The 23,823-nt window shown below is 38.9% G+C and overlaps 1 protein-coding gene across 1 annotated transcript in view; it reads right to left on the bottom strand.

Moving 5' to 3' along the window:
* Nucleotides 1-640: 640 nt before the first annotated feature.
* The window catches only part of pudp (pseudouridine 5'-phosphatase), a 73,879-nt gene continuing 50,696 nt past the window's right edge, over nucleotides 641-23,823 (bottom strand). Inside the window, exon 4 of the mRNA XM_079813428.1 lies at nucleotides 641-2,452. Coding sequence (XP_079669554.1) covers nucleotides 2,276-2,452 — 177 coding nt within the window. The 3' untranslated portion in view covers nucleotides 641-2,275. The remainder of the gene's footprint in view (nucleotides 2,453-23,823) is intronic.

The following is a 23,823-nucleotide window of genomic DNA, read 5'->3' as shown; positions in this document are numbered from 1 at the left end:
CTGATATTGTTCGAGGTTCAGACTCACTGTCCCAGTTTAAAACTAGATTAAAGATCTCTTTAGCCAAGCATTCACATTATAATTACCTTTTATACTACAGTTAAATCGGATCAAAAGCATTAGTATTCAGAACAGCAGCTATGCTAATTATTTCCCATCTGCTTTTCTGTTGTTATCTCGGGACACTAGTAACTAGTTCGTCAGCTCCAGTTTGTATCCAGCCTCTCATGGAGACTTCAGATGCCCCGACACCTGTGATGAGACGACTCGACGCCTGTGAAGAGACGACTCAACGCCAGCGTTCTTATGGCCTAAAATAATACATGATTGATTAACTTATTCTAACATTTTTCTTTAACATTCTCTTTCTAACATTTTTCAATGTACATTTATGAAATGCACTCTCTGTAAAGCTGCTTTGAAACGATGTGTATTGTGAAAAGCGCTATACAAATAAATTTGAATTGAATTGAATTTTCATTGACAAACGTAAATGCTACTTTTGAGAGATGAACAAAGGATGTTGAGCAAATTACAGGCTTTTGCAGGAAATCGATTGTGTGGAGCAGTTTGTACAAATTGTTATGAGAAATGCACTGGTTTGCAAATCTTAAGGACGATTAAAAAAATTTACCAAAGCGAGTGAGAAAAACTGTAAGATGGTTTTATTAAAATAATTCATTACAATTAATTGCATATGTCATACTCCAACATGCATGAGTAATATGTTATTAAAATATCAAGGGATCAATGAGATAAACAAGTCATTTAATTTGTTCAGCTAGACATTTACAAAAGAGGGAGGGAAAAAAAATACACAATGTGCTTCATTCAAGTACCATATGCTTCAATACAATGGAGGTACACAGTCTACAGAAATATGTATCCACACACAGTGTGCTCACAAATGGCACTACAAGACTACTTCTTATTCATTAAATCTCATTCATTCAATCAATCAAACAATTACCAACATAATGGAATTATTGATACGCCATACAAATATTCTCTATGGAAACACATTAAATGAATGCACTGCACACAAAAGTGCTTCCAATACACATAGAAATGTGTGTACTAGGGTCAGAATTTAGTCAGGGATCTGGGGTAAAAGTGCCGCATATTTAGATATTGACCTGCCTACTAACATTTGTGGCAGTGTTTAATGTTTAGATTGATAATTTATTTTGATTTCAGTTAAATTATTTAACAAATGGATGCAAGGTTTAATTTATGTATGAATTCAACTGAAGTATTTGATAAATGGGCAATAATTTGTGTTTTATATGATAAAAAGCCTTTATAGAGGTAAAAATGCCTATGAAAAATCAATTCCACCCAAGGAAATTCTTAGTAAAAAAAATAAATAAATTTCTAACACTGGTGTATGCACACTAACATACCCCAGACGCTCACACCCTGAGCCTTAGATCCTTCAGGTGTGAAATGACATGTAAAAGACCTTCATGGAGAGAAAAGTCCTAAAGGAGGAAAAGCTTTCCAGATTACCCCATCTTTATTGATGAAAGGACATGGCACATGCGGATGCTGGCGAAATTTTTTTTTCTTCTTACCAGAGGGGAAGGCTGAAAGAAGACGGCTTGAACTCTTTGAGATGTTGGACAGCGCTGAAGTGAGTGAACATGCTAACTCCAGCGCTGTGAGGGCGGACATTGGAAGAAGATGAAAGACGACTGCGCTCTCGGATCCCCTTTATTGGATTACGCCACATAGTTCAAACTCAAAAATCTCTTTGGTATTTTAATAGACTTCTGCAAGGAGGAAAGGTAACGCTAATAGAAAACACGACTGGTCAAGTGGGATTGTAAAAGAGTCACTTACTGTAAATTTAAACCATGACCGGAAAGTTGTGAGCTTGCACCGAATTAGAGATTTATTAGAGACAAACACTCAAATTCAAATTAGAAAGAAAGAGAGAAAGAATATAGTACACTGTAATTGGTTGAAATGCAAAATGTCAATATAGCCTAATGGTTCGATAGAGGCTAATTGAGCAGCATAATCAAAATTTATCCGTGTCATTCAGGTGTTCAAAGGAAAAAGATTCAGAGTTGTGACTGACTAAAAAAAAATCGAAACAATAAGCATTCTGTTTTCTCCCTGAACAGCAAATCCATGGCTGACAGAAATAATGGTAGAGATTAGTTTCCCCTGTTTTTGATTGCAGGAGCTACACTGCAGCCTGAATCCCTTTTTTTCAAAAAATTGACAGGATATAACAGTGGAATTGAAATTACTGCTGTGATTACTGTCCTTATGGGTAGGCTGGAAGACCGAAGAGTTCTGGTCTGAACTCTTCCATGCTTCCGAGCAGCAAGGTGGCCTCCTGTGTGAGGCTGCGGTCCAGGTTATCATCTGGTATCATCACCACCTGCATTCCAGCTGCCAGACCCGCCTTTACTCCATTTGGAGCATCTTCAAAAACCAGACACTGTGAAGACAGAACCAGAACAGACTAATCAATTAAAACACACAAATGTTCAAATAGATGTGAACTCGGAATAATGATCATAAATGTGTAGAGAGAAGATCCAAAAGCAGAAGATGGAAAAATCCAATACTGGAAATGCAATAGTACACTAGGGTAGATGCCCCCCGGGCCAAGATTTCCCTTTATAATACACTGGCCAAAGCATCATCATCCGAAACTAATGCTTAACGTATATCTAAATGTTACAATTTAAAAATAAATGCACATTTTTCTTCCCCTACTACTTAGTAGGTTATTAGAGGATATTATGGAGCCATATATTGACGTGTCTATTATCAGTTTAAATGATTTTCTTATATGTACACAGACAACTTTATACAGAACAAAGTATAGGGTAAGTAAATTATCAGGGTTAAGCTTTGAATACAAGCTTTAGTGATTTGTTAAAGAGTTTGACAGCTGCTGTCAAGTGCATTTCAGAAGTTTAAATGTCAAGCAATCTGTCTCTTGATCTAGATCTCTCCCTTTGGTCCTCTCAGTCATTCATTCATAGCATCCAAGTTCAACAAAACCACAACAAAATCAAGACCAATTGTGGGCAAAAGTAGCCAAATATCAGCCCACAATGTCACACAAAACACTCCGTCATAGGCACCATTTACCACTGACAATTTACAAACACCACGATATGACACTGCTTATAACAGTAATGTCTCATATACAAACTTTATATTATAATGGTGCTGAAACTAGTTTTGTTGAGCAGTCTTTGTGGTTGTTATCAGTCATGGATCATGCAGACGGCTCTGTCATATTCTCTACACTACAATTCTCTATTGCTTTTTCTGGCTTGCTATTGGTTTACAAGATATCATTAAATAGAATGCAAACAAATATGTTCTTGCTACTGATGTACATGCAATGATGTATATAATACAAAAATGTTATGTTACTACTAGACCAACATGTGACCTTTAAAATCTTTACCAATTTAACAATAAAGTACTCAAATTATACTAATAAAGGTCAGATACATAGTGGGCAAGTTTTTTTCTTTCTTATACTGTTAAAATCTGAATTTCAATATTTTCATGGTTAGAATTAGTGGTAGGCCAGGTCAGATGCTGATATCTAGAATGCTAAGCGGTCAATAATTGATTTAATAGTGAGATGAACACAAAATTGCACAATGATTAAATGTACAATGTTTATTTGCAGAAAAAAATAAAAATAAAAATACGCAAAATATTTTGGCAAAGAACAGTGCGTAGAGAGCTTTATGGAATGGGTTTCCATGGCCGAGCAGCTGCATCCAAGCCTTACATCACCAAGTGCAATGCAAAGCGTCGGATGCAGTGGTATAAAATATGCCGCAAATGGACTATAGAGCAGTGTAGACATGTTCTCTGGAAAAAAGAATCACGTTTCTCTGTCTGGCAATCCGATGGACAAGTCTGGGTTTGGCAGTTGCCAGGAGAACGGTACTGCTTTGTGCCTAGTGTTAAGTTTGGTGGAGGGGGGATTATGGTGTGGGGTTGTTTTTCAGGGTTTGGGCTCGGCCCCTTAGTTTCAGTGAAAGGAACTCTTAATGCTTCAGCATACCAATACATTTTGGACAATTTCATGCTCCCAACTTTGTGGGAACAGTTTAGGGATGGCCCCTTCCTGTTCCAACATGACTGCACACCAGTGCACAAAGCAAGGTCCATAAAGACATGAATTAGTAAGTTTGGTGTGGAGGAACTTGACTGGCCTGCACAGAGTCCTGACCTCAACCCGATAGAACACCTTTGGGATGAATTAGAGCAGAGACTGCGAGCCAGACCTTCTCATCCAACATCAGTGCCTGACCTCACAAATGTGCTTCTAGAAGAAGGTAAAAAATTCCCATAAACACACTCATAAACTTTGTGGAAAGCCTTCCCAGAAGTGTTGAAGCTGTTATAGCTCCAAAGGGTGGGCCAACTCCATATTTAACCCTACGGATTAAGCATGGGATGTCATTGAAGTTCATGTGCATGTAAAGGCAGACGTCCCTTTTGGCAATATAGTGCATTTCCAGCTCATATTTTTGGCTGTTTTTCTCTTTCGGCCAAAAAACAAAAATGCCATTTTCGGATGCTGAAATTGTGGTGCATCCCTACTAGCTAGAATCATAAAAGCCATCAGAGAGTCAGAATGTTTGCTAAGGAGCCACCCAGTGCATATAATTGACCCTCAGGAACAGAGACTCCACATTATTGTCCACACATCATATAGATGAACAAATAACAAAAAAAAGGCACTTGAGATTTCATGAATGGCCCTAATTGTCTGATGTCACTAAGCCAGTTGTACGATGAGTGGAAGTGCCTCACAAAGACCAGCGGAAGCATGGGGCTCACTTTGGAGAGTAAAGCTTAGCTAATTCCCTTGTACCGGGGCACAATTAAAACGTCTAATTACGCAAAGAGCCCAGCAAATGACCCATAATTACTAAGGCACGCATTTTTGTGAACAAAGGAAATAAAACATTTTTAAAAAGCTGGAGGACAAAAGCTAAGCGTAGCACAAATGCTGGCTTTTTCTCTGTCAGCAATTTGTAGTGAGCATCTTGTTGGATTAGAAACGGTCCAGGACATCTAACACAAGAGAGATTCAGTAATTAGTCATAGCTAGTGTATGAGAAGGCTTAAGATTCACACGACACTTGAGCAGACAGCTGGGGATGAGAGGGTGAGACGACTGTCTCAAACACCTCTAATTAAGAGAGTGAATCAGCATTTTACAGTCGGATTTGCTTCTCACCTCAGAGCATGGGGAATGTTAGAATGTAGATTTAAATTTTTTTTTTGTTACCAATTTTATTTGAAATCCTGCTTTTAGACGTACATGCTGTATTACATTAACATAAGAAGAAGAAAAAGAAATCTTAAAAAAATCTAAATTTATAAAAAAAAAAGTAAAACAATTATTCTATATACATTGGTGCAAATAAGCAAATTAATGAGAGAGAAAATGCTTGACAATAAAGAGAGAACAGAAATGGCAGTGATGGCATACATGATAAACCCTTTATGCTATAAATTATCCATCATACACCTCCACAAATCTGTCTACTACCATTTCCTGCAGAGCGATTTAGGAGTGTAGCTAATTATGTAATATGTATTAAAGATGAATCCTATTATGAATCCTATTATGCTTTTTTAATTTTTCATCTTTAGTTAGATTGTAATGTTGCTGTTTGAGCATAAAAATATATGCAAGGTTACAAAGCTCAAAGTACACTCCAAAGGGAGATATTGTATTCAATAGAATTCACTTTCCAAAAACTATATCAAAGTTGTGAAGATGACTTCACAGTTTTTGCTGTCACTGTTGGACCTTCCTAAAAGCTGACGAACTTAGAGTGGTTTAAACTTATTTTAAACACTGTTCCTGAATATTATAACCCTAATGTTTATCTGTGTGCTACACATTTTATAGAGAACAGCTTCCAGAGCCACAATGCAGGCTACTCACAAAAGCTTCTCCTGAAATGGAACCGTTCCCAATTTGTCGGGACAATCTGTTGTTTTTGGATCACAACTTGTAAGTATATCTTTTTGTTTTGCCTCTGCTAGCCGGCTAGCCAACATTAGTGTATAAAAGTTTGTTTACGTAATATATGTGTCTGTACGGTGTACGGCTAAACAAGCATTAGTGCTTACTGTAGCTTTTGTAAGCTCTTGCTTTTGTAAGGCTGTTCACCGTACCTTAGAAAAATTAACCTTGATTTTGGGATCGATTACTGTTTGTATTACCATAGTTTTCTGACAAATATCATGATTAAATGGTGTATAACATCATATCTAAAATTTATAAGAAAATTACAAAAAACGAACAAACTACCACTCTAAAATGTCCTCTTGTTTGTTAACATTCTTAAGCCTGAATCAGGCTTGAATTGGTTCTGAAATTGTTGCCATCCTTAATATTTACATCTGAGAGGAGCTTGCGATTATGGTAAGGGGCGGGACATTTCCCAAACGTACTAATACCCCTTTTCCACCAAGGAAGTGCTGGTGCTGGTGCTGGTTCGGAGCCAGAGCCTAGTTTCAAATCGATTCTTTGTCTTTCCACACCCAAAGCACCAGCTCCGAACCAGGAAAAGTGGTTCTTGAGTAGCACCAAAACATTGCTGGGCTAGAAGTAAGAACCGCTTGTGTCAGGGGCTGGAGGCGGGGTTTACGTGACCAACAAGACGAAACCAAACTTGAGATCTGCCATTTTTGAAATAGCAGCTAATGGAGCTAATAGCTGCTCGATTGTAATCTCTGTCTATACAAATTACGGCGAGCTGCACGAATGCTGTGTTTTGATGCCGCTGTAGGATCTTAAAGCCATGAGCATCAATAGTAACGCAACGTTCGCCATTGTTGATGGAAGGCTTGTTCGAGATGCATCAGCGCTGTGCAGATCGATCGCCGTATGACAACGAGTATAACGAGAGCATACGACTCCTTATGCTTTTGAATCGCTCTTGCTGTGTTTTGATGCATCTCGAACAAGCCTGGTGTGTTTGTGTTTCCCGCTGCCTCACTAGCGTAGCTGAGAAAAATGAGACGTATACAGTGGCGTAATACCTGGCTCTGTGGTGGCTCTCTAGCCCGTGGAAAGGCAAAGGCTCGTCAGTTGAACCAACTACGAACTGGCACTAGCACTGGCTCTGAACTAGCACCCAGATCATTCTGGTGGAAAAGGGGTATCAGTGGTGCCAATCCCAACACACTGGGCCAGCTAACCAATCACAGCACATTTAGTATTTCGGAAGAAGGGGCTTCATCGAAATCGGAATTAAACAGTGCGTTCAGGCCAGACTGGGGAGAGAGGTGCTGTAATTATGTAAAATATGTGAAAAATTATGTTTTTTGAACAATCAAGCATGAAAGCATTCTAGTACACCCCAAAAACAAATTCAAGACTTCGTAAAAGGGCATGATAGGACCCATTTCACTTTAACTAGTCAACACAACATTGTATTACACTGTCCTCAAAAATGTGCAGTTGAACTGGCAAATATATTAGCGAATCAGACTTTACTGAACACAGGAGTCATCAATCTGAATATTGGCTGAATTGCTCAGTTGCGTTAATTCCTCCCTGGTTTGGATAACTCACACACTCAACCGCAAAGTATGTATGAGAACAGTTACTGTGTGCATTCATCCATATCCATAAGCAGTTTAATAAACAACAAGAACAACAACAATTAAAAAAATATTTTACCTTTCATCATAAAGCTGTAGGTAAAAATGTTTTTGTAGGTGAAATATTATCAGTGTGACAAACTTCCCGTTTGAAATCTAAAATATGCAAATATGTGATTTGTGCAGAACTGATGAGTTGTGCAGGTGGCAGTCCTATTTTTTATATTTTCTTTATGGTCAACACAAGAACTGGAGAGTTTTTTACATTCATGTAAAAATGCCTTTTGCTTTTTTGTGTGCTTTGTTTTTTTTGATTGTGAGCTTGAGTACAGCAACATAAAACGCAGAAGAACAAAACAGAAATCAGGGTTTTAACCCAGGTCCAATTGCATAAAAAAGATGCACTGATGTCTGCTGTTGTACAACAGAAAAAAAAAAACTAAAATGTCCAAGGCAATAAATTATAGACACCTGTTGTACTATGGACTGTTGGATCTCTCTCAGCACATGCCAGCCAACTCACATCTCATTGTGTTTAATGTTATTTGATGTTGTATTCACCATCACAAAGAGTTATTACAGTAATAGACATTGATGGGGAAGGACTGTGAGCGGTCCTTTCACAACAAAGCTATTGCTAATAATAGATACCTCCCACAGATAACAAATAATAAATAACAAATGTTTTAAATGATTTAGTAAACTGAGATGTCCTAGCAGGCAGGTTTTACGTGTTTAACTTCAGATAAAAATGTGGGACATGAACAAGTGGTGAGGGTGACATAAGACATCCTATTTAGCACTTCTACAGGATGGCCAAAAATCTCTAGCACGCATACACAAACGTGCCACACTTAATGACGAGACATGAATTCTAGGATGATGCAAAGATGACCTGACACAGTGGAGTCCATCTACGGTCCAGCGCTCTGGGAAATGTCAGGGGCCAGATGACCATCTCAGCTAAGCAACATCACAGTGCTGTGCATAACTGATGTGTTTCTCCAGCTCACAAGCTAACACACACACAGAACAGACTTAAATTAAACTGACAGACTATAAAAGTCTTATTAAATTACCTATTCTTACAACCCTCTACTACGCACATCTTGGCAACATAATCGCCATTGGCTTTGGCTAGTACATTTTTTAGTTTACTCGCCAGACTGATATACTATTTTATTTATATTAGCAATGTCCAAAACTCTTCATGACGGATTGCTTCCTGTATTCCTCAGTTGTAAGTCGCTTTGGATAAAAGCGTCTGCCAAATGATTAAATGTAAATGCTGTCAAATTGATTAATCGTGACTAACCGCATCCAAAATAAAAGTTTTACATAATATATGTGTGTGTACTGTGTATAATTATTATGTGTATATAAATATGCACAAATGCATTTATATTTATATATTTATATATAAAATATTTATATTTATATATAGGCCTAATATAAATTATATAAATATACACTCACCTAAAGGATTATTAGGAACACCTGTTCAATTTCTCATTAATGCAATTATCTAATCAACCAATCACATGGCAGTTGCTTCAATGCATTTAGGGGTGTGGTCCTGGTCAAGACAATCTCCTGAACTCCAAACTGAATGTCAGAATGGGAAAGATTTAAGCAATTTTGAGCGTGGCATGGTTGTTGGTGCCAGACGGGCCGGTCTGAGTATTTCACAATCTGCTCAGTTACTGGGATTTTCACGCACAACCATTTCAAAGAATGGTTTACAAAGAATGGTGTGAAAAGGGAAAAACATCCAGTATGTGGCAGTCCTGTGGGCGAAAATGCCTTGTTGATGCTAGAGGTCAGAGGATAATGGGCCGACTGATTCAAGCTGATAGAAGAGCAACTTTGACTGGAATAACCACTCGTTACAACTGAGGTATGCAGCAAAGCATTTGTGAAGCCACAACACACACAACCTTGAGGCGGATGGGCTACAACAGCAGAAGACTCCACCGGGTACCACTCATCTCCACTACAAATAGGAAAAAGAGGCTACAATTTGCACAAGCTCACCAAAATTGGACAGTTGAAGACTGGAAAAATGTTGCCTGGTCTGATGAGTCTCGATTTCTGTTGAGACATTCAGATGGTAGAGTCAGAATTTGGCGTAAACAGAATGAGAACATGGATCCATCATGCCTTGTTACCACTGTGCAGGCTGGTGGTGGTGGTGTAATGGTGTGGGGGATGTTTTCTTGGCACACTTTAGGCCCCTTAGTGCCAATTGTGCATCGTTTAAATGCCAAGGCCTACCTGAGCATTGTTTCTGACCATGTCCATCCCTTTATGACCACCATGTACCCATCCTCTGATGGCTACTTCCAGCAGGATAATGCACAATGTCACAAAGCTCGAATAATTTCAAATTGGTTTCTTGAACATGACAATGAGTTCACTGTACTAAAATGGCCCCCACAGTCACCAGATCTCAACCCAATAGAGCATCTTTGGGATGTGGTGGAACAGGAGCTTCGTGCCCTGGATGTGCATCCCACAAATCTCCATCAACTGCAAGATGCTATCCTATCAATATGGGCCAACATTTCTAAAGAATGCTTTCAGCACCTTGTTGAATCAATGCCACGTAGAATTAAGGCAGTTCTGAAGGCAAAAGGGGGTCAAACACAGTATTAGTATGGTGTTCCTAATAATCCTTTAGGTGAGTGTATATACAGTATATACATGTAAATATTTCTTAAATATATACATGTATGTGTGTATTCAAATATACATCATAATTATACACAGTACACACACATATATTATGTAAACAGACTTTTATTTATCGCAATTAATCGTTTGACAGCCCTAATTAGATTAGGATAGATAGTGTTAGCTACTTAGTTGCTTACTCTCATTACACATAGCAACACAGCAAAAAGTGTCCAAATATATTTTACCATTTATTGAAAGTGGTCAAAATTTGAAAATGGCTTAATTTTATGCTCAGTGACCCCTTTTAGTGTTGATTTTGATGTTTGTTTTGGATCATTGTCCTGCTAGAAGATCCACGGCCCATTATAAAATTTCTAGCAGAGGCCATCAGGTTTTGATTTTTTATCTGTTGATATTTTATTGAATCCATGGTGCCAATGTATCTGAACAAGATACATTAAAGATCCAGCAGTATATTTAACCGTACAAACTGGGTACTTGTTATCCATCTGTGCACCAAACCCATCTTGTGGGTGTGCTGGCAAAAAGCTCTTTTCTCTCTTTTTTTTCTCTATCTGACCATAGAATCCTGCATGCTGGAGTTTGTTTTTGGATGAGAGCAGAGGATTTTTCTTGAAACCCTCCCAAACAACTTGATTTTGTTTTTGTTTTTTGACCCCAAGACTCAACTATTATGTGCAATTCTCCAGCTGTGATCCTTGGAGACTCTTTGGCCACTGAAACTATCCTCCTCCTCGCTGCGCATTAAGACAATATAGACACGTCACCCCATTTCAAGATAACTTTTGAAAAAATGCTTTTTGAAGACCAAAACTTATCTTTTAAAGAAAATAGTTTGAAAATAAAAAAATACAAATAAATATTTATTAAAACAATTATTTTAAAATAACTTTAATGTACATATTTTTTTATTTAAATTTAAAAATTTTGTATTTAAAACTAAGTATGGTAAAAATTTACCAACAATCACATTCAGAGCAATCACAAACATTTTGTAGCATCGCTATACCATAAAAATAACCTGAAGTTCTCATTTAGTATATTCCACTACCAGTGTTGTGCGTGAACGAGTTCAAAAGAACGCGTTCATTGAACACGCTCATTTTTTCGTGAACGTTGAACTGAACGCAACACATTTTTTAATAAAGAACTTGAACGTGAATTAGTTCACATTATGTGTCATGAACGGCAGACATCACTGTAAATGAACGTTGGAATTTGTTTTCCATTGAAAACTGAGTGACATCTGTTTTCTCTTTTGAAACGCAACGAGAGAAAGTTCCTCCCTCCTGTATTCTCGCTGGTGCCGCTTAAATCATGTATCACCAGACAGAAATGGTTTTGACATTGTGTGCGCAATGCATTGCGGGCAACGTAGTGTCCGGCTGAGAATAGTTGAATAGCATACTGGCTTCCGCACAACGTTACCCGTGATGAATTGCAGCAGAGCGGGGTAGGCATAGCAACGCCGCGTAGCAGGCAACGACGAGAGCGCGGAGGGCTAGAGGAGCGAGAGAGAGAGAGAGACAGACCAAAGACGAGAGTGAGAGAAAGCGCTGCAATTTAAAAAAAAATGGCTAGTGGAAGTTTTTTGTGCCTTTGAGTTTTGCCTTCATTACCTTCATTCAAGAGTTTTGCTCATTTCATACACACACATATGTAGGCTATATATAATATCATATATATCAAATAATATATACATATTTCATATTATATATTCTTTTTTTAATTAAATGCTGGTAGATTTCATTGCACTAAGTATATAACTGGTCTACCTTGTCTGTACTGCTGCAAGTTTCATCACCTGGTAAGAAACCCACAATTGCAGTGTCATGAGCAAATGTCTACAATGAGCAGCTTCAAGGAACGTATAGTGATTTCTAGCTCGTAGTGTGAAAAAAAGTATTTATTTGAATATCTCACGAAAAAAGTAAAATGAACTGAACTTTGAACTAGTTCAGAATTAAAATTGTGAACTTTGAACGTGAACTGTTCACTTTGAGCATGTATGAACTGAACTTGAACTAGTTCAGAAAAGCTGTGAACTGGCACAACACTGTCCACTACTGAATTCTTCTTTTTATGTACAGTGACAGATGCTGGCATGTCAAAAAACACAGGTGTTTTTTCAGCATTACCTATCTGTATATATGCCTATTTACCTATATATATATATAATCAACATGATGTATTTATTTATATATTTAGCTTAATTGCAAGGCAAGTTTATTTATATACCAAATTTCATATATGGTAATTAAGTGCTTGACATAAAGTGAGAAAGAAAATGCAAGCTATTAAAAAAGTAAGAACTAGAAATAAAATGATTTAAATTAGAATTGATTACCAGGAGATAAAAAAGTTAAGTAAATGGGATTGGGGTCTTGTCATTTATTCTGGACGGTAAGGGCAGTGATTGCATGTATTTTGCAGTATTAAACATGTATTTATATCGATTTTATCAGGCTCCGAAAATTCCTCAAAAAGAACACAAAGAATGGCCTTCTCGGCTGCCATAGTTACAACTCTTGCGTCAACAGAACAGGGGGTGCGTTCCATTCGACCGTAAGTGGACTGCGAAGTGGACTTCAGAGGGTATTCCGCCATCTTAAGTGAGATTCCAATCCAAAGGGAGCGAACATGTTCAGTCCGAAGGGCACTGCGAACGGCGCAGGGAAGAAGGGAACATCGATACATCACTTCACAGGAAGTGGAGAGCGAAAATCACCCAAATGTCTTTGCGCGTCGCATGCATCACCTGTCTGAACCTGAACTAATGATGGTGCAGAGTCGTTGGTTGGAAGAGTTTTTAAACTGGGAGTTTTCGAGGAGTTTACATATCCATTTGAATATTCATAGTTATTATACAAACTAGAGTATTTATGAATGGTTATGGCAATAACTGTTACGTTTGTATATTATATTTTATGAATATGTAAACAAATTAAAAGTGTTGAGAAGCACCTGAGGGCTGTCATGTTTTATATTTTACTTTATTTACCTCAGGAATGTTTACTGTGCAGCTGCACTTGGGAAAGAAAGCGCACGAGATGAGACCGCTACAAAGACCATTGAATAGCCTACAAACATAGTTAACCAAATCAAAGTATTTTCATATTGAATGACAGGTGCAGCTTCAAATCTGTTCATAGTCAATACAGGTTATAAGTAAACTAATAAAACTAATGGACAATGTTTTGATTATATGTTTTAGATAGCCTATACTGTGTGTTTTGTAAATGTATATGCTTATTATATGGTTTTCAATTTAAAAGTAAAGTAAATTACTATATTAATTTATGTTAGGCTATATCATAATCTGCACCCGTCGTTGCCTTTCTTTGATGACTTTGCAGGGCGTTCCAAATGAGTGATTATTGTCAGCAAAGTCCACTCCAACTGATATACCGTGCTCAGGGAGTAGGGAACAGTGAACAGTGCGTAGGGACCCTGTCGAATGGAATACACCCAGGGTGTTCAACGCTGCACCGTTTCCGTTTAAAAAACGTTTTGCAACGTTTTGTCGGGGCTGAACGCAGCCCTGATCTAGCCTGGATGCCAGCCGAATTTAGCCCCGCCCACAACATTTGAGTTCGGGAAATTAATTGATCCGTTGTGGAGCAACTATGCCCGAACAGGAGCTGTTCGGACCAATGAAATTGTCAGGGCGGGCTTTATACGATGATGGACATATGATAAACAGTAACGTAAGCATTCACGTCACCAAAGACCACTTGGGTTGAATTCGTTCTAATCCTAAATGGAGAACTTGTTCGTATATGCATTCACACACGGAGTACTTACCAACACGATCATAATTTTTGAGAAAAATAGTAAAGGTTACTATTTATCTCAAAAATTATGATCGTGTTGGTAAGTACTCCGTGTGTGTGAATGCCTGTTATTTACATTACTTCTTCCGATATCTTATATTGGGCACATTTTGCACTTATATTGGCTTATTCTTACTGTTGACATTGAAAATGATGCATGTGTTTTTCTGAGGGATTGCCGTTTTGACAGTTTCCACCTGGACATATAGTCATATTTGCTAATTATCTTTAATGTATATGCCCTGTTTTGATCCGATTCTTTTTCACAACACCGGCAAAGATCGTTTACACTCATCTTATTCTACTTCTTCCAGTGTGCGTGCAGTTGAGTTCTGTTGACAACTAATGTTATGCGTCGCTCAGTTGCTCTGATTGGTTGTAGGTCTATCCAAATGAGGTCTTTCCTGGTTCGGTTGAAACACGCCTCATAATCACAGCCCAATGGAGCAGTATTATACTCATATTCAGACTAGAATTGAGTATGACGACGTCAGGCTATATACTAGCCAGTCAGTTTCTTCAAAGTGGCCACTTTTAGAACCGCGGTAAGTTTTATCTTTGACTCTTAGCATTTTTAAGACTTGTCTTTTTGGGCTTGCCATATTCTAACATTACACTGTGACAAACAATATTTCTTAGCTGCTTAATGAGAGTTGTTTGATGACTCTGCTGCGTTTATCAGCCCTGGGCGGAACACTCGTATTACTCGTATTTGGCACTACCTATTGTTGCGGGTAGGGCTGTCACAATATTAGATTTTTCACACCATGGTTATTGTGCCCAAAAGAATTCACAATATCGATATATCGCGATATCTATAGAAAACTTGGGGGGAAAAGTTATAAAATTAATTTTTACTTTATTTATTTAGTTTTTCTTTTTTTAGCCAACAAACATAATTGGATACTAATAAACACATGCATCTTCTTTAAAGCTCCCTATGAAATAACAAGAGATAAAATACTGTCAAGTTCAACAGTATGGATAAATACTAACATAAATGCTACGAACAGGATTGGCCTTGACTAGATTGCAAATACAAAAATATACATTAGCCTATGTAAATAGACATTGATTAATTAAAAGAAACTGTGATATGTGCTGCACTGGTGGAAACAACACGAGCCCATGCTACCGCGACCGTCAAGACTGGCTCTGACTGGTGTTTAGAGTCCACGCCAGCAGCAAACGGCCGCCAGTGAAACTGAAAGTAGCCTAAGTCTCAGATGCTCAAAAACACAATGATCTTCATTAAAACTAATGAGACTAAATGCTCTTACCAGTGCTTAGGTCGCTCTTTCTCCTATTGCGGCCATTGATCTTGAAATTAGCTGATGATAAATAAATGCAGCTCGAATCTTTTGCTTTCGTTTAGGTGAACTGAATTTGCATAGCCTATAGTGCGGCAATTGAAGATCGGATTTAAATTCATTTTGCGGAGAGGTGTAAGGTAAGACAATCTGCATGTTTTTTTTTTATTTAATTTTGTTTATTAGTTTAGATTGTATAGCCTGTTTTGTTTGTGAGCGCCGTTGCGAGCTGCGAGCAGCATCAGTCTGCCTCAGCTTGTCAAAAATCAAGCGTACAAAGTTAGTTCTGGCAGGCCACGAAGTCAAGCTCCGCTATCAGCTGATTGGGAAAATTCTAACTCCGCCCCTTTCAGCTGATCTGATTCCTATGCACTCAATTGGCAACTCTCAAACAGGACGCCTTACTTAAGCATAGCTTCACTTCAATTTGCCTGCTTGGACGCTTCTGCTGCACGCTGCTTTGCAACCCACCACCACCCCAGCTCCTCCTTAAACTGCTTAACTTAATCAATGTCATTCTGTTGTCATTGATGCATACTCTGTTCTAAATGGGGGATTTGCTCTCCCCTCCCAGTTTAAAATTGGGAGGTTGTCCCCAGAATATGCTGCTGTTCCCTGTCTTGGCTTTTCATGGAGCTCATGAAAAGGATGGGGAATTTAGAACAGAGCCATACCGTCAAATGTAAATTTTTGCAAAATATGCAATAAAAAGTTGACTAAATGTTTGTCTATGGTGTTTTTGACTAAAGTGGACCTGTCTGAAATGTGTTTTTACTGTGGTGATAGTGGTGGTGATTAATAAACATTTAAACTAACATTGTGATATGCTTGAAGTGTTTTATATCTATAGATTTCATTATAGGCAAGACAAGTCAAGCGTTGATTTGAGAGGCTAAATTGATCAAACGTGGTTAACTCACTGTCGGCTGCTGACCGCTTGGTCGTTAGCCTAGGCTACTTTAAAAAACAAAAACTTTAATTTAACAAACAAAAACTGCTCCGAATTTTTTTTCTAAATTAACTTAATAAAGAAACTAAATGAAATATAACTACCTTGACAATGTGTATGACTTCAACATTGTGTAATAGGGAGGGAGACAAAAAAAAAAAGTCAGACTCGGGTAGGGTGACCAGACGTCCCGAAAAATTCGGGACAGTCCCGAAATCTAAACTGTTGTCCCGAATCCCGATTCTGGCCCTAATTGTCCCGAAAATTATACTAAAGCAAAATCTTGAGTAGTTATTGTCTGATAAACATTAAAAACTGTCTGCTGAGGTTGAGTCGTCCTGCAACCAGCCCCCGCCGGCTGCTCATTGGCTGCAGCATCTTTTTTCTAAGTAAAAAAAAAAATACTGGATAGGCGCGAATTTAGATATGCATTGATAAGCTAATTTTAATTCATTCCGTTGGCATGGCTGGTGTAGCTTACCGGAACCCCAACACGCTGCTAAAAAGCAAAAACGTCTCTGCAGGTACCGGGAGGAGTGGGTGGGGAAGTATCCATGGATTGCCACAGCCTTAAGCGATGAAAGTAAAGACAATACGACCTTTTTGTCCCCTTTTTGTTTTAAGCCTTGATGAAGAGAGCGCAAGTTTCTGCAGCCGCAAGGAGGACAGTGATGCACGCGTAAAGAAGTGACTGATTGTTCGCGGCACTGTGTACTAAAAAATACTTCACTACACAATTATTTTATTATTTTTGTTTAAGCTTATTAGCGTTAGGCTATACAGAAAGGTCTGATTTACGCACTGTTACTTACAACAGTCATTGTTTTTTTTTCCTTTTCATAATGACATTTTAGTTCATGAGTTTAATGTTGTTCTTTTGTGGCAGACTAAAGACTAATGACAGACTGTTATAGACATTATAGGCTACATTATAGGCTACGCAGTCTAATATAGAAACCCCCCCTGTCCCGAATTTCAGCCAATCACATCTGGTAACCCTAGACTCGGGACACTGGAGTAGGCTGTTTACGTGTCATGTTATCATAAGAGCCCTATTCATTTTAAATATTGTGGTTATCGCCAATACCGGTATATTGCCACACCCTAAATTAACACAATGTCATTATTTCGTGCTTTGAATATCATGGTTATCGCCAATGCCGGTATATTGCGACACCCCTAGTTACGGGTGTATTATTGACATGTAAAACTTTAGACCCCGAATAGAAGATACCATTTTTTTCAGATGTATTTCTAAGAAAAATTGTCTTATATTCGGAACAATACTGAATACGGAGATATTTTACTCATAATAATTTTCTAAGGATACCAATAATTGTGGCCAACTTGTATTAGAGAAAAACATTTGAGATGTGAAATGGATGGATGGGTGCAAAACTATAATTAAAAATCAAGAGCAAGTAAATCAGAATCTAAGAATTAGCAAATGTTTATCCATACCCTGCCCTTGCGGGTGTAGCTTTATCTTAATGAAGAGCTTTTCCATTGTCAGTCAAGTCCATCAAGAAAATTGTTTACTACATTGAATTCTAGGATGGAGTGTGGGAGGGTAGCACTGTTTGTCCCCCTCTGTCTGGACAGGAGGGGCTATACTGTAGTACGCCCAAGTGTTATTCTAAAAAATGCACATGTAAACAAAATGTAATGGCTTGGCGCTAGTTTCATAAGGCTGTGGTCATTAGCCCAAGGCCATCTGCTCTGATATACAGCCAAACCTCAGACATGACAAGGCAGAGATGACAACAACAGGAGAGAGTGTGCTCATCAAGCGGCTGAGCATGTGAGTCTGATGACTGTACAAATGCCACGTGACTGTAGGTACTTGTGAACATATGTGCCAGGAAATTTTGTTCTGTAGAGACTTTGACAGATTGCTGACAGCATCTTCTAAATGATTAGTGAGCCTGTGGCTGGCCCGAATCGAGATGACGTGTAATGGAGAGAAAGCAGACTGCTAACACCCACGTTTGACACAGAGCACTTTATTTGGTCAAGACGACCAAAACACTATGGCTACTGTTTCACTGTAAAAATTTAAACATCATTGGACAAATGCAATCTTCACCCATCACTGTCTCTGACTCAAATGGCCTGTTCTACCAAATATGAAAAATCATTTTTAATAGAAGCCTGAGAGGTTGGAAAGGCATCTAGGTCAGCATTTTTGTTTTTATATAGACGACAGTTTAAATAGGCTCTCACAAGTTCTGTGCTTGATGACAACGTCTATTCAAAAAGCACTAACTTAATTTCTCCACAGACATATCTCTACATATTTCAAGGGATTCAGCGAACAAATGGGGCCCGCCGTCCGATGATACATTTGGCCTAATCTTAAATTGCATTTCTCAACACCCAGTTGGCATGTTCTCCAGAGGGACTTGGGCGGTGATCGATACAGCAAAGCACCTCAATAAACTCACACACACTCCACTTCTTCAGCCCACTCACACTCTTCATGAGGTCTTGAACTCGGCACGGTCTCGTTTCTGCACAAAGCTGTGGGTTGATAAAGTGCTAAGAAGGATCGTGAAGCACTGCTTGGTTAAGGAAGATCCCAGTATCAGTCTGACACACAGGCATAAGCAAATAAACACACACACACACACACACACACACACACACACACACACAGCACTTAAATGCTATATTACTGACTTAAGCAAGTCTTAAAGGGATAGTTCACCCAAAAACAAGATTTTTATGTTTATCTGCTTACCCCCAGGGCATCCAAGATGTAGGTGTCTTTGTTTCTTCAGTAGAACACAAATTAAGATTTTTAACGCCAACCGTCGCAGAGTGATAGTCGTATAATGCAAGTCAATGGAGATATTTTAGAGTATGAGAGCAATGAGAGCAAAAACACATAGACATTAGGCTTGCTACGATAGTCGGTGTTGCCGGTGTTACCGGTGTCCAGACTCAACACCGGTTACATCACTTGCCCACCGTGGCACCGCCCACCGTCTTTTTTTTTTTTTTTTTATAGTAATAAAATAATTTAGTTCAGTTAGAGAACAGACAATACAAATAAAAACTGAACGTGTCTGCTTAATAAAGCAGGATCCGACCGTGAGTCTCGGCAGGAGTCATTCATCAGATTTAAGAGTGAGGAGCTGACTGAGAAGATCGCGGAAGATTTGGTTTCAAAGCGAAACGTAAAAGCGCCTATTTAAGGGAGTTTGTCATTTGTTTTGTTGTTGTGTTTTTCATTAAAAATAATAGGCTAATGAACCCACAATTCAAGCAACCCGCAGCCGAATTGGCGCTAATTAAAAACCGAAAGTAAAATGTGCACGGCCGCACAGAGCGCGCATTGTTTACTTCAGCTGCTGCGCGGATTTATTTTTGCCGCGCGCACCCTCGCGCTCGTGCGGGCGCGTCGAGTATAAACGAGGCTTTACTGATGAACTAACAGTGTGCATTCATGGCGTGCATCTCAATCATAGACTGACCAATGCTTGATCAGTGCCCTGACTACTGAACTAGGGAACTGATTGAGACGCGCCCATGGCCTCACAGAGCGCGCATTTACAAACGAGCTGTCATTCACGGTGTGTGCGCACTGGCGCGTTTTCAGTTCAGAGCGGTCGTGTGCATGTTACTTTCGGTTAGATAGAATTAGTGATTTAAAAGCCTCCGCCGGTGATACCGGTATTACCGGTGTTGTCACACATCAATTAACCGGTGGGAAAATTTCCTCACCGTCACATCCCTAATAGACATACGAATCCTTATTAAACCATGCGGCTCGTGGCGACACATTGATGTCTTAAGACACGAAACGATAGGTTTCTGCGAGAAACGAACAGTATTTATGTCTTTTTTTTTATCCTTTTTCAGACGGATGTCATCTGGTATTCCCAGCGCCATAACTTGCGGCAAATAAGGTCAAAATACTGGCACGGTCAAATAATATATATGTAGATGCCTCATTCGACCGATCCGTGCAGGCACTAATGAGGAATCTATGTATAGATCTATGATCGCGCCGGTATATGGCATGTATTTTGACCTTATTCGCCGGAAGTGGAAGTGACGCGCTGGAAGTGCTGGAAGTGATGGCTGATGCAGAGCCATAGAAAAAAATTTAATACATTTTTAAATATGGATATTTTTCTTACACAAACGCATCGATTCGCTTCAGAAGGCCTTTATTAACACCCCGGAGCCGCGTGGAGCACGTTATTTGACAGACATTTTTTTGTCACCCATATTTGTCATGACCGGCTCAAAGCCGTGACAAATAAGTGGAGGACATAGTAGGTTGGTGAGGTTTTTCAACATATAAGGTTTATTTACAAAAACACATAAACACAATTTACATAAAGGTTTGTTTTCATCGTGAGCTGTTAACGCCTGTCAGTGCCAAGGTGGACCCAGCTCAGCCAAAAATGGATCAAATTATATCAACGTTAGAGTTCTTAAAGTGCCTGTTTACACCTGGTCACTTCATACGTTTTTACAAATCAGATATCTATCTGATTTATCAAAACGATTTAATTTACATTTGGTCACATAAATGTATCTCCGCAAAACGGATATAAATCCAATCTCCAATTCCCGCACTATATACAGATTTAATGGAGTTAACATCACTGAAAACAACAGATATGAAGCATTTTTTTCATTTCAAAATCAAAGACCGCAATAGGAGAGAGCGCGGCAACAGCACTGGTAAGATGTCACTCGGTTTGTTTACTTTAATGAATATGACTATGTTGAGCACCTGCGACTTGCTTTCGGTTTAATTTGCGGTGGTGCATTGTGATGCATCGGGATATCGAACCGAACCGATGGCATGATAATCGTAATCGAACCGAACCGTGAGACCAGTGTAGGTTCACAACCTTAGTATAAGTACATGGAACTAACAAAAGAACTAATGAGCTAATTGATGGACATCAGATGAATATAATGGGTAAATCAAACACACGGGAAACACAATGAAAAATAACATATTTCTAACACAGTGTTTAAGCAAATACTCACCAAGCCGGGCATTTTGACATATTTCTGTGTTTTATAAGCATTTAGGCACAGCCTAACGACTCACAGCCACACCGTGCCCTAGTGCCTTTTTACCTGGAGGTGCATGAAGAGCTCACAAAGTCATGGAAGGCAACTTTTACTGCCAGGTCCCACTTCACAAGCTTTTCCACCCTCACTACTACAGTGCATTTGTGCCCACAAGATGCCACCACCTGATGGAATCGTCTCAGACTCCCATCAAGGGGATGTAAATTTACTTACGGAGTAACTCTAACGGAGAAGTCTTACAGTGTTGTTGGCCAGGCTGCCTCCGCCCTGCATGCCATGGCCATCCTGCAGGCCAAGGCATTAAAACTCAAACAAGTGATGTCCACCATGGTGGTCCAGAAACTACATCTCAGGCCCATCCTTGCTGAGATGAGGGACGCTGACAAGTTTTGCTTTCTTGATGCCCCTATCGCAAGGTTACCTCTTTGCAGACACTGTTAAGGACTTTGCCCAGCAGTTCTCAGCAGTTAAGAAGCAGACGTACATGTCTAGTCCAATCCTTCCCCCGGTGGAGGGCTCGAAGGAGAATCCTTTGTTTCTTTTGATTTTGCCGTCTGCCTGAGACGTGACAGTACTTTGCGTTATATCTTGCAGATTTAGTAATTACTTAATTGTTGCTGACAGACACATTACAGTGAGATGAACAATGACTACATGTGCATCAAAGGTGAAGCCTTTCAGAGTTGGCAGTTTGTATTGTGTCTGACTGTTTTGTGCAACCAATAATCTCAGACCATGTGCAAGACACAAGATAAATATTTGCAAAGCCATAGAGTTTGTGCGGTTCATCATGAACATAAGTTTAGGTGTTACATGTTAACATTTGAAACGTACGTCAAACATATTTTACTGTATATTTATTTTACTATTTGAAATTTTGCCTGTTGTTTATGATTCCTATAGATTTTATAATCTTCGACTGTCACTTGGAGTGCAGAAAAAAACAAGCATCATCACTGCTGTCACTGGCCCAAAACAATAATTAATAAAGATTTCAACAAGCACATAAATGTGTGCAGACATTCAGCTCCACAGTTGAAGCAGACAGAGCCTTTTGCAACTCAGTGCATCGAGACTACTCAGCAGATGAACCAGACAGTGCCTTTTGTAAGAACAAAGGTTAAATTGTTTCCACTGTCCCCAGGTTGTTTAAAAGAAAAATCTAAAACCAGACAGTGCCTTTTGCAACTCAGTGCATCGAGACTAGTGGTGCACGATATATCGATTCAATATCGTTATCGCGATATCATGTTGCCCGATATTATATCGTAAGTCTCGCGATAATTATGCGATATTTTCTTTATGACAAAATGAGACACATTTCACTGTATATACATTCTTTATCAGATCTATCTTTTTTTAAAACCGGGTCCCTCCTACTCGCTCCAAAGCTAACCGTCACTCTCTCACTTCTCCCTCGCTCTACACACACACACACACACCCTTGTTGGGCCGGCTCGACGCACACATTTAATTATTTTTAATTCTCTCCGTTTTAAATATTTCTCTCAGTTTATTTCGGCTCTGTTTGAGTGTGCCTGTCAGTCTACGCGCTGATATGAGCAGATATCCGATCACTATGCACAAGTTAGGGGGTGTTTAGCCAAGCTTGCAATGCTGGTGTCAGAGAGTTATACTCACGGAACACTATAGTTATTCACAATCACGAAGGTCCATTATTTGAATGCGTTTTAAAGCTTTACGTTACCGGTTAACATTTCATTCACATGCTCATGCACTGTTTTAACATGCCCTGAGCGTCCGCACTAAAAGCCTGTCAAACACCTGATTACTGGACTAAGTAGTCTTATTGCGCTAATACTGTCAAATACACACAAGGTTAACATAAACACAGTCAGTTATGTATAAAGTGAAAGTAAAATTGCGTGTGTCTGTATATTAGATGTGTAGAGGTCTTACATTGACAGCAGCGCAGCCTAGTGAACACGCTGCCGCTTGTATTTAAAGGGACAGTTCACCTCTAAAAAAATGCCATTATTTACTCATCTAATGTTGTTCAAACCTGTATTCATTTCTTCTGTTGAACACAGACAGTTGAATACCAGACAGTTGCCATTGACATCCATATTATTTCCTACAATGGGGACCAGCAACTGTTGGTTTCCAACATTCTTCAAAATATATTTTGTCCAATAGAAAAAAGAACTTTATTCAGGTTTAAAACAACTTGAGCACCAGTAATTGATGACAGAATTTTCATGTACATTTATTCATACACTTTCATGCTGTACTGCTCTGAGCTGCCACTGTAAATCTTTATATATATTTATTTTATATTATCCTATACACTAGGAAGGTTTTTTTTTTTTAAAGTAAAGTTTTAAGTATT

This window comes from Gobio gobio (genome assembly GCF_949357685.1).
Source record: "Gobio gobio genome assembly, chromosome: 3".
Taxonomy (NCBI): domain Eukaryota; kingdom Metazoa; phylum Chordata; class Actinopteri; order Cypriniformes; family Gobionidae; genus Gobio; species Gobio gobio.
Note: the sequence above shows the minus strand (reverse complement) of the source record. Positions and strands in the feature narration are given on the sequence as shown.